Source organism: Calliopsis andreniformis, chromosome 8 (assembly GCF_051401765.1).
Source record: "Calliopsis andreniformis isolate RMS-2024a chromosome 8, iyCalAndr_principal, whole genome shotgun sequence".
NCBI lineage: Eukaryota > Metazoa > Arthropoda > Insecta > Hymenoptera > Andrenidae > Calliopsis > Calliopsis andreniformis.
The window spans coordinates 3,377,507-3,389,506 of record NC_135069.1 but is presented as its reverse complement, the minus strand read 5'-3'; the positions used below and the strand labels follow the sequence as shown (position 1 = coordinate 3,389,506).

The 12,000-nt window shown below is 47.1% G+C and overlaps 1 protein-coding gene across 1 annotated transcript in view; it reads left to right on the top strand.

Moving 5' to 3' along the window:
• LOC143182045 (uncharacterized) overlaps positions 1-12,000 on the top strand; it is a 111,053-nt gene that overhangs the window by 60,840 nt on the left and 38,213 nt on the right. The window contains exon 6 of the mRNA XM_076382788.1: positions 1,836-1,874. Coding sequence (XP_076238903.1) covers positions 1,836-1,874 — 39 coding nt within the window. The remainder of the gene's footprint in view (positions 1-1,835; positions 1,875-12,000) is intronic.

The following is a 12,000-nucleotide window of genomic DNA, read 5'->3' as shown; positions in this document are numbered from 1 at the left end:
CTTCGACGCGCTGAAAACTGTCATTTCATCGATCGTTTCCGAATCATTGATACAGCTGCTCCACTTTGCGCTCTCGATGCCTCCACTTGCGTTTCATTTCCTCCTCGTTGTTTCTAGACGAACGCTCGCCGCGTGATTTCTAGTTCCCACTTTAATTTCCCCCCCTCTGTTCGCGTTCATTCGTTTAGACGACGACGCCCAGCGACGCTCGTCATTTATCGTCGTCTCCTGACCGTTGTCCGCGTCGCTTTTATACCGAATCAGAGCCGCGAGATGTTTTTGCGGTTCGAATCGATCCCCATTCTCTGTCCCCGGATCAGTCATTTTTCTGTAAGCACACGTCACCCTCATCTCTGGAAATTGCGGGACGCGTTCTCTTTCGACCGCCAGCGAATCGAAAAACCAACCCTGCAGCGGTCATACACCACGCTGCATTTTTTCATTATCCTCTTCCACCCGGTTCTCCCGAACTTCATCATCGCGAAGTGAACAACGTCAGATCCTCCGATTGGCATTTGTTTTCATCTCGAAACCATCGGGGAGAACGCGATCCTAATAAAAGGCAGGCTCGTAATTGTGTATCACCACAGATGCATCCCCTCGCGATAATTGACCTCCCTGACTTTCATCTCGCAAAAAGTTCTCGAAAGCAGAATATTCTTCGCGCAGAATTACGTTGGTTCTAACTAAACGCAGGTACAGTATCACTGTGATAAAGGTTCACAGAATTTCTCCTCTGATACACATCGAAATCTGAAATAATGAGCATCGCTAAGTACTTGGAGAGACTCGTAAAATAGAAATAGGATTACAATTTCCACCTCGACGGCGACAGTTGGCTATATTAGGAGCATCGATACAACCTGAACAGCTTTGATCTGAATAGTGGAAACAGTAGCAGTTTCGAGCGATTCGTCGCTTTGATTCGAAATCTGACCATTGACGCGGACGCGTATGGCGCGGACGATTAAACATTAAGTTGTTTCGAGTAGTATAGTTTCCCTTCGGTTGTTGCCGCTTAGCTCGCACCTGCGACTTCTGCAGTTAATTTAAACAACTCGAACGACCGGAAAAGGGTAATCGTCTGGCTCGCTCGTTGCGCCCGGCGACTCCAGGCATAAAATCGCTCGTAATTAACCGACCCAGAGTTCTCAGATTCCGACCAGCCACGGTGCCGTTCGCATAAATTTCGCGACAGTTCACAGAGTAAGCCGCCGGTTCAGCAACTCGTAGAAAATGAAGGGGGTTGCCAAAGTAGAAGCGTCTCGTCCCTGAACGGCCATCGGTTTACGATAAACAAAGGCTACTGGATTCCACGGAAATTCTGCATCAGCCAGTTAGTTACGTGTCTTAAAAGATATCCCAGTTTCGGTCTACCGATGGGCTTGGAGAGCTTGCAATCGGAGCTTACGATTTACTGCAGTAATTACCAAAATTACTGCGCCGCATAATGACGGTAATTATCGCCGTAATTCGTGGTAATTGCCGCGGCAATTACTGGACTCGAATCCTGAAGACCAGCGAAAAGGTCGACCAGTAACTGTAGGCAACGACTCTGGCCCTTCCACCCCTTTTCAACCCCCTGCTATTATTGATTCTATCGTAAGAAAATAGACGGGGGAGTATCGCCCCCGAGATCCAAGGTCGATTACGAGGCACGCCACTTGGCCACTCTGTGCGAGGGTGACTGGGGATCGCAGTTCTTTTTCTCATGTATCACCAAGCTGTTGAATTGGTTACGTTGGCTATAACATTCTTCCAGTTTCTGCTGCTATTGTATTTCCCGAAAAACGTAATGTGCAGGAATTTCTAATTGGATCGTTACTCTGTTGCAGGGGCCAGTTCTGAGGAGAAGTCGGGATTTTCGGGGCGAGGTGAGTTTACTCAACGTTTCCCCACAGAAAAAAGTACGGTAAAGTTAAACTCCGTCCAAAAGTTGCTCCCTGAATTGCGGTTTTTGTGCCGGCGCAACGTCCACGGTGTGCATACTTAAGTACCAGCTCGGTCATTTCCGCCATTTCGCCCAACCGACGTTCTAATTTTTCTAACGATAGCTTCCTTAACGATAATGGCCCACCTTTGTCGCCCTCATCGTGTCCACGTTTTTTTAACATTATTAAATCTTAAATTTTTATTTTTTCAAGTTTCAAATTTTCAAATTTTCAAATTTTTAAATTTTCAAATTTTTAAATTTTTAAATTTTCAAATTCTTCAATTTAAAATTAAAATTTCCTTCTAGTCTTTCTCATCATTAATTGCGGCATTTTGAATATTTCGAATAATTTTGGTACCAATGATGCATTCGATTCTCAACCGATACTGAATTCCAATTCCCTGGAGTTGCATCGCGTGGATCTTGACGCAGACGAGCGACAGCTGGGCAAGCAGTTTCGGTGAACGAATAACGATCGCGTTAATTATTTAGCTAGCAATAAACGACGGTACTGTGACGAGAATTGGAATCGGTTGGCGCGCCGAACCCCCGTGCGCGTGGAAAGGGGTTGATGCAACGCGGACGCGCTTCATTTAACTCGCGAACAATGGATTCTTTAATTTTCTACTGTATCACGGGTTCGGTTTTCAAAATTGACCGTGGCCATTCTTCGTTGCAGTTCGCCTATACGTGCTCACGTTACACAGCTGGAATATTATTTAAATAATCCTTGTAACAAAAGAGAATAATTAGAGAGTTGCAATGGCGTGTTAATGCGTCCGATTTCAGCGTCGATTACGACGAATTGTTCAGTAAACAGGATTCTACCTATCTTTAATTTGCAATTGTTTACAAAGGATGTGTCTTTTTTCTATTTCTGAACACTACCAACATCTACTATAATTTTCTAACTACGGTGAAAATTTAGATTCGAATAATTTGTGGTACTGATACATTCAAAACCGTATCGTTTTCAGCGAGAATCGATACACAGATATGAAATTACAGAAAGTGCTTCGGATAAGGTGTACCTGGCGAGTTATCGCCACGAATCGGTTAACTCGAATTTAATATTGTGGGTCTTCCAATTTTGGCGAAGCGGTAAAACGGACGACTGCGTTGCCTCTCAGCCCGATCCATCGAAATTTCGGTGGCCTCCTCGCATTATGATTCAGCTACGAATCGCACACGGTACTTTGAGCCCTCCCCATTCTGCCAGAACTTCACCGAATTCCCCCAAGTTCCCTTCGAACGCGTTAATGTACCGACGAGCTGGCTTCAATTTCGTTCCGCGAGTTCCAGCCGCGGAAGATATACAATCTCGGAACAGAGTTTTATTAAGAGCAACGGCTGCCGCGTAAAGTTCCACAAACTCCCCCGCGATGCTTGAACCGTTTAATGAAAGCCATTGTTCGACCGATTCGTAGCCTGCCTACCCCGTATTCTCGAATTTCAACCCCTCCGCGCACAGTTTCGAGTCAAGCTCGCGGTTAGACGCCCCTATTAGCTACATTCGTCTCGAAGAATTACGCTCATTTACATTTTTAATTACTCGTCTCTATTTTATCTGGGCGGCTGAGCTATTCACTGACAATGGGAGAGGAAAAAGGGAACCGTGGTTCGAATTCCATTGTGACGACGCCGCTTAAAAGCTGCTACACGCATTTTTCGACTTTTCGAAAAAGTATTTTTATTTTCCACGTGTTTTAGCTTTGGCCCGCCCCTTCGTTGACGTCACCTGGAATTATCCATCGTTCCATGTTTCGCTGAACTCGAATCCCCAATCAAAACGTTCTCGTAATCCGATCGTCAACGCTTTTCGCATTTAAACACCGTTACGTGTAATTACTCTTGTAACTTGGTGTCGATGAACAGCTGTCTTTTGGGTCGGCTCGTGGCTAGAATCTCAGAGCACATCGTGCGTATTCGGTGAAAGTTTGCAGGGAGATTCGCTAATGGGGTTGTTTTCAATTAAGTTGCGCCACGAGCCACGGATTATCCCTGGAAATCCAGACTTCCAAGCTCGGAGGAAGCGCGAACCCGTCGCGGGGCATCGCGAAGTCGCAGAATGCTGGGAGACTAACGACGCGGTCTTGAAAACGAAAAGCGAAAACAATCGGCGAGGGGAAACTGGAAGAGAGTACGCTTTTCAGTGATAGAGATATTTGGTTGCATCGTTGCACCGCGGTGCCGCGTCGAGCCTCGTCAAAAGCCTTCTCGCGGCCACAGGAACGGAAAAGGAAAATTATATTTCGAGTGCTTTTCATTTCTCGCATTGGCTTCTTGTCGTTCTCAGCTGCGGGAATTTGGAATGCGTGGCGAAAGTATTAAACAGAGAAATAAACGAAATACAGTGGTAGATAAAAGCTGAGTTTAAAATTGAATAGTCAGTGATATTCATTCACTTTGCAATTTTTTCTCACTTTATATGAGATAAATATTCTTTCCTGCAAAACTATAATGCTTTTCTCCACTGTATAAAAACTAAGTAGCTTCTAAATTAGCATTTGTTTTCAAATCTTATCTCAATTTTCAAGCCTAAACGAAGGTTAATTAATCGTTAAAAGACCACGGGTACACAATTTTCCCCGACGTAGAGTAGGGAAATGGTTGATACATTTTCACGAGGGTGAAACGGAAGGTACTTTTAAGGGATCCCTGAAAGCTCGAATAAATCACGTCTCGTGGGTTTCCCCCTGTCATTGGACCGGTATCACTCAGCAAGGGGGTAGCACACAGAGGGTAGAAAAGGGGAAATGCCATGCACGTATACGGCGTGTCAAAAGTAATGGTCGATGTCTGTCACGCGGGCGAATGTCAAGCAAGCTGTGGAGCCATGGAAACGAAAAAAAATCGACGGCCGCGTATGCGTTTGCGAATTTTAAGCTCCATCCAGGAGTATAGATCTTCGTTCTTCTCGCGCTTTTGTTTTCGTAAAACTGTCACGGTGTTCGCGATCGAGCCGACCCGAGCGATATTTAATCACTGTCCCGAAGAATTTCCGCGGAGCCAGAAACAAAGGAGCCACGAAATTGTCCAGGGGGAAATTGATCCGACACCGAGGCAATCGCTGTGATGTGCATGGGGGATTTTTCTGCGCAGAGATACGATGTATTTAGCTGTTTAACAGATGACGATAACGCTCGGGAACGATGGCGCGATTAGCGAGCGAAATGAGCATCGCTCGTGGGGCCAGCAGATTGACGATAACGAGGACGAAAACAACAGCGTCCGTGTATAATGTAGTTTATTTCGTAATCACATTGTCGCAAAAGTATTCTATGCAGCGTCCCTGTGTATCCATCGATCTACGAACCGGGAATGTTGATTGATTAAAACCGATCAACAGCAAATAATAACGAACTCTCGGCAGTCGTGCTGCACCTCTGTTGAATAATTAAAGTAATCCATTTCAATTTACATTTTGTTGTTCGCACTGCCGTCGATACTCCATCTCGAAACGATGCTCGTTCGGTAAAAATATTAAAAAGATACTGGAAACCCGATGAGCAACAGTGGAAGCTAAAATAAGAACGGGAGTGCAGTTTTGTTGATTTGCAAATAGGCAGTTAATTCTTCGTTCCTGATCATTGAAGCACACTTTCCTTGGCATTGGTAGTAACTGATTTTCGTGCAACCAGGTCGTGGCAGATTCGTGCATGGATGAGGAGAAGTTTATTTTTACTTGCATTCCTGGCGGCGACGCTATAGCACCAAGCTCGTCGAGGCACTCTACGATCCTACCGAATCCTGGCCATTCTCGCAATTTAATGGCTGTTTCTCTTAATTCCTCCACTTTAACAGCCTCTTTCAGAGGAGAGTAAAATTTACGGCTCGGCAGCCAGCTCGGAACGATCAGGACGAACGTGTTTATCGCATTTTGCGCCGCTCGACGATGCGTCTATTCGCGTTGAATTTTGGTGGAAATATCGTCAGATTCGTGTACGTTTCTTTGTGCTTGTAACGTCGAGGAAGAAGGCATTGGTTTTTCTAAGAGTAACGTCAGGAACACGAGAGAGTAACTTGGCGAACCGATGGCTCGTGAATTGTCCGATTGGAAAATCCCAGAGCGCAATGCAATTCTTGAATCGATACTATGCAGCAAAAGCAGAAGCTTATTTATTTTTCTAAATCGCGAGTTCTCCTCCCTCGAGTCCAGTATAAAGTACCTTTATGAGTTTCTTTATCAAAATGGCTCTGCTTGGATTCGATGGTTCGATTACAGGAAATTTACAGCCACTTGCTCGTCCACCTAATCACTCGAACAATTTACAATCGATATCGCGACGATTTTCCCTTCATATCTCCTTATGGGTTCTGGTAATAGCTAATAATCGCAATCTCGTGGATCTAGACGGAGTATGGATGGGGCTATAAGTTAAGGGAGCTCTCGGGAGTTCCGGTGCGAAGGTGGAATCGTCGGGTCTTTTATTAAGAGGTCGTAAATCGAGGGGACCCTTGAAAAATCTGCCCCTCGGTCGAGAATCAGGCGAAGGGTGGCGGTGCGCGGCAGTTCCTTCGTTTCGAGGGAGGAAATCGTCGCGTCACCTGCATGCACTCGCGGAATTGATGCTCAACGTCGATTCGACGGGGCGATAACATTTGCATATGTCACGTGGGCCTGCACGTGAACAGGCAAACGTAACTGAATAACGAAGTTTACGCGGGCAACATTTTCTGACGCAGCCGCGACAAATTGTTCTATTAAAAAGTTAACGTCACCATGGATAAACTGAATCCCACTCCCGCGATGCTGTTCATATTTTTAAATGCTCCCTTCGCCGTGGAACTTCGAAAATACCGTTCCAGGATAATCACTGGCTTTAACGGTTACTGTAAATGCTGGACTATAAGCAACCCGAGTAAAATGTAACCCGATTAAATTATTAACGCGCGTTTTAGTCGGTCCTCGATCCATTGCTATTACAGCCAACAAATTCACTTACACTCCCGAGAGTTAATGTTATGGTAGTTAAGTTAAGAAACCCTAGAACACTCGTTCCAGGGGTGTAAGATACACATATCTCCAGTTACAAGATAAAACACACTTTTATTCTCGAGCCTGGGGCTCGAGCTTCCTCCGCGTTTTCTTAAATTTACATGTTTCCAGAGAGAAGATCGTTTCACTCAATTTCTTTCTGAATATCAAATCCAGAGATCCTTACACTTCAATTAAAATACAAATTGAAGTCTTTTAAAAACCATAAATCGTTCAGCCTGAAAATTACAGATATCGCTATATTTCAGAAAAATTCCTTTTCTCCCTTTCCCTATAAAATAGTGGGGGATTCCTAACCCCCGCAGGGGTTGCTACCAAAGGAACCCCATATGTACCACACCAACTATGCGAACCCAACCATAACTGTATAATCTTAACGGATGCTCGTGCTTAACGCGATTCATCGCGGCGAACTATGTCCCTCGATAAACGGCTCACGTGCGAGTCGCTCGTGAAGATTAGTCTGGCCGTTTACCATCCACGAAATCGCCGCGAGAAAATGCCAGCACCATATTCATCGGTATCGATACTCCAGGAATCCACGGTTAGCATTCATGCACGCAGAAGGGATACTTATCGCGCGCGGGCACAGGAAGATAAAGGAGCATGCGAAATAGCCACGTGCCAGGCACGATAACAGTCATTACCGTTTCTATTCGTATCGTCGTCGAACGAGGAGAGTGTGCATTCAACTTGCCGCGGAATTAACTGAACGTGTCCCATTCGTTGGCCAGCTCGAAACGGTACCGAGACCGCGGCCTCGCGAGCACCTCCAGAGCGCTTGGGTTTTCTGAACGACCGCCCGAAATTGCGGGGCACGGCGAACCGCGTGGAATTATTTCGTGTCCCCCGTGGAGGTTCCGAGGGAAAACCGCAACGGACGGGTAGGCGCGTCCCCCATCGAAACAGTTAGAAATCAGCGAACGTGTCAGGGAAATTCGAATTTGGAGGGAAGCCTCGGTGGCGAAGGGGAGGACTGTTGGACAGAGCAGGACTGGAATAAGGTTTCCTGAGGCCTGAGACTTGAAAAAAGAGGGAGGGTAGAGTTATACCATAGTGAAACATTCCCTACGTTTTGAAGGGATTTTATAAAGAATAATTATTTTATATAGAAAATAATTTTATTATTCAGTATTTGCAGAAATTCATTTCAGTGGGTGTGTAAAACATTGAGGCCTCTTAATGGGTGAGACCCAGGGCTAAGTCTCCTCCCAGGCTCCACCTTAATCCAGGTCTGGGATAGAGAACACACACAGGTTCTTTATTAGAGTATCATTAGCAGGTTCACAAGGAAGGAGTCTATTTTTCCCATGGATAGGAATAGCAATCACGATTTACCTATCGCGAGTGACACAGTGACATTAGGACCGCAACGTTTTCCGCGAATTGTCGTTATCGCGGTTTCGCGGTTTGAAACAATAACTCTGGTGCGCGAAAATATACGCGTCTACGTGGCTCCATTGCGAACGACACCTTCGACGTCGGTAAACAATGCTTCTCTATCCTGCATCGCGAACACGTTATCAGTTTACACAGCCTCGGATAATATCTGAAAGCGTTCCTGTCACGTACAGCCGCGTTAACAGCGTCGCGCACCGTACGGCCTACATTCTACTTTCCGAACGAGCATACACGTCCCCCTGGCGAGGCTTTATTGCCGACCGCACCTCCACCAAGCCATATCGTCGTTTATTATTGCTAAATAATAAACAGGCTCGAGGCATTGCGATTTCAGAGCTTTCGATCGTTACCCCTTCCACAGGCGCGTCCTCCTTTCGCGTACGAGCCCACCAGACTTTGGTCCTCCACCGCGAAATCAATGATTCCGTATTTATAAAAGCCACCACTGTGTATCGACCCTTTATCCGGGGGCTACGGCCTCCCCGTTTTATCGAGCGAGAATTGAATGTGCGTTCGCGACCAGTGACAGCCTCCATCCGCGTAAATGCTGGCTATCGATTCGCTCATTGATCCAGGATGTCCGGCGAGCCAGTCAGGAAATACTCGAATCGCGCATAAAATGTGAAAACGATCTTAAGCCCAGTCCACCTTCGTATCTACTGAACTTTGCTCTCGGTAAGAGCGCGGGGGAGGAAGGAAATCTGTTGGGATTTTTACTGAGAACCACCCTCTGCTTTTACGCTGCATTGATAGTATATAACATGTTCTACTGAAGAGTCTTGGAACGAAGTACCGACGTATCTTAGCAACGAGGATCTCCTGTGATTTTAAAAGTACTTCGGAAGCTCGTATATTTGATTCACCCTCGGGAGCAGCTTGGATTAAAATTAGGGGTTGGAAAATGGAGTCATCGGGGGTCAGTAGACAGACACGGTGCTTCGTCAGCCGCTCGATATTCAGTGAATAAACTCGGGGATATTTCTGGCTGGTGCATGGACGGGGTGGATAGTCCCTGACCACGGAAAATAATGAACAGGTCGACCGGGACCGGGCAGTATTGACACTCCGCGTTCATTTACATCGTAATGATGCCGAAGTGTCAGTGCTGTCAGGCGCACGACAACAAGCCGCCGCGCCGAGGGGCTGACAGGGGCTGGGTGTAGCTGGAACGAAGAGGGTCGGGGGTGCAGCTGGATCGAGGGAACAGAGATTTCGCGGTCGGCTAAACAAATTACCGCATTTCGATAACGAGGCCACTCATAAAGAGGTGGCCACAGATCGAAACCCGTACCCACCCCTTGTCAAAACCGATCGAGAGAGGAAAGACGCGTCGAAAGGTGCGGGAGGGTGAAGGAGGGAGAGCGGAGACATCGTAGGGGTAATATTTGCGACTGAAGCGAAGGGAAGGGAGGACGAGAGGCGTCGTTCAACTCGAATTATTCAGAATTCAGGCAGAGTGTCGGACGAAAGAGCGAGGGGTGGTGGCGACGGTGGTGGTGGTTGCGAGCAGTGCCGGATGTAAATGGCTGCACACGATGCTAGCGCAAATGTTGGCTCTATTGATTGCGAAGAGCGTATAAACTCGTTAAGGAAAGTTCGCGTGGGACGGGCTGCATGGACGCATATTATTATGCATACTAGGCGCGCACGTCGATGCTTGGGCGAGATAATTCGTGTAATTTTCCTTCTCTTCTGCGCGGTTAACGTTCCGTGCAAATTATTAATTAAAGTATTCCACCTACGGTTGCATCGATTCTGCTCTTTTTTCGTCTCGAGTTATGTCACACGTGCACGCTCGCGATCGCTCGCGCGTCGACTTTCTGTCTCCCCTAAAGCGGCGAAAAATACGACGCCTGACTTTTTATTAATTGCACAGGCAGGTGAATATATCCATAACGTAATCGAGCTATCGATGCGTCTCGATACTAAATCGGTAATTAATTACACACGGCTAATACCTTGCAATGGAAGTGACTTGCGCGTCATCGATACCCCGATGCACGCTACGTTCCTGGCAACGACCCCTGACCCGGGCCAACTGCCGGTGCAGTGACGTTGCGGCGTGACGTCACCGAGTGCATCCGTGACGTCAAGAGGGTGCGGACCAGCGGAGTAGGGGCGAGGTTTCATCCAGGTGAAACATTTTACGAATCGGGTCAAGTTGCTTAACCTCCTCCCCTCGTCCCCTTGGCTCCTCCATTTCGTTAGCTTACCGTTTATCGTCCTCCACAGTAGTGGCGGAACTTTAGTACCCCTTCTCGTTGAATTTCTTCAACGAATCACGATACATTTCTACGATGCTTTTTTTATTAAAAGAGTAACGTTGTTACTAGCGATGCCTCTTCCATGGACAAATATTCCGCCTCGCTATGTGGGCACAATAACCGAGCAAACTTCTTCTCCGCTTGGTTTCTCCATTTTCTGTCCACACCGGAGGAAACCTTTGATCCGTTCGACCTCGAGCCAACCAGAGGGAAGTACGGGTCCGCGCACGCTTATTGGAAATAAAAGTACCTACGAGGTAAATTGAATGTATCACGATAGAGGCGAACGAAACGATTTCCCTCAAAGCGCGCCTGAGTTATTTTAAAGGGCAAATTGTATCGCGTGCCCATCCACACGACACCGGCCTCTTCGAAATTTATACGATCGATTTGATCGGGACGCACACCGGTTGCGTTTTATTAATATTTACACGCTCGGGATGCCGCACACTCCTGCACGCGTTCCTCAGATCTCTCCCATTCCTTTCAGCCCCGTACACCTACAATTTTCCGTTTATTTTTCTATTTCCAGCCCGCTCTATCTCGACGCTTGGAACAATAACATGTCCATCTTGATTCGCAGTTCTGCCTTTCCCCGTTCAGTTTCCTTCCACTGTGTTTTTCCAGCCGCTTCTCTTTTTTCCCCAATTTTCCTTTCACTCTTCTACTCTTGTCCCTTGTTTCCGCTGCTCCCCCGAGTCCCTCGACGTTCCCCTTTCTCTCTCCCTTTCTCTCCCTTTTTTTTTTTTGAAATCAATAACGGAGCCTGACCCGGCTGGCTAGAGGGGGTCAAGTGGCCATCCGCGTCTGTAAAGCCTGGATGCCTCGGCGCACCGAATGCACGGTAATATTAGCGAGCCAGTTTCGGCTAGACTCGAGCGGGAAATTGCCCAGTCAGCTCATTGGGATCGCGCTTTGTTCCGCTTCGGCGGTCTCGACGCGTACCGAAGGACCATCCACCGTTGCATTCGGCTTAGGCGAGTCGCACTCTATCTTGTCTGCCCGTTTGTCCTTCTCCCTGCCCGCCCCCATTCACCCTCTATCGTTCGAGCACCTTAAGCCGGAAATTCATTGCTCTGCCACGCGGTCCTCTACCACTGCGCTGCCTCCGCGACGTTAAACATCCTAGCGGACTCGTCGCGAGGACCAACGCTCTTCCAAAACGCGCTTGGCGAGCTCGAGATAAACTCACGTATTCATAGCTTCCCTCGAATATTCCTGGATCAGAAGAGTTTGAAGAGCATTTACCGTATCGCGATAATCTTCACGCTTAGACGATCTTACTCCTGGATTCGTGACTTCGCGTCGAAATTTCTCTGCCCAGGGAGCAGGGTGATTGAACCACCCTGGAGATCAGGCTTTCATCCTGCGAATAATCTCTGCAGATTTCACTCGCTTTAAAC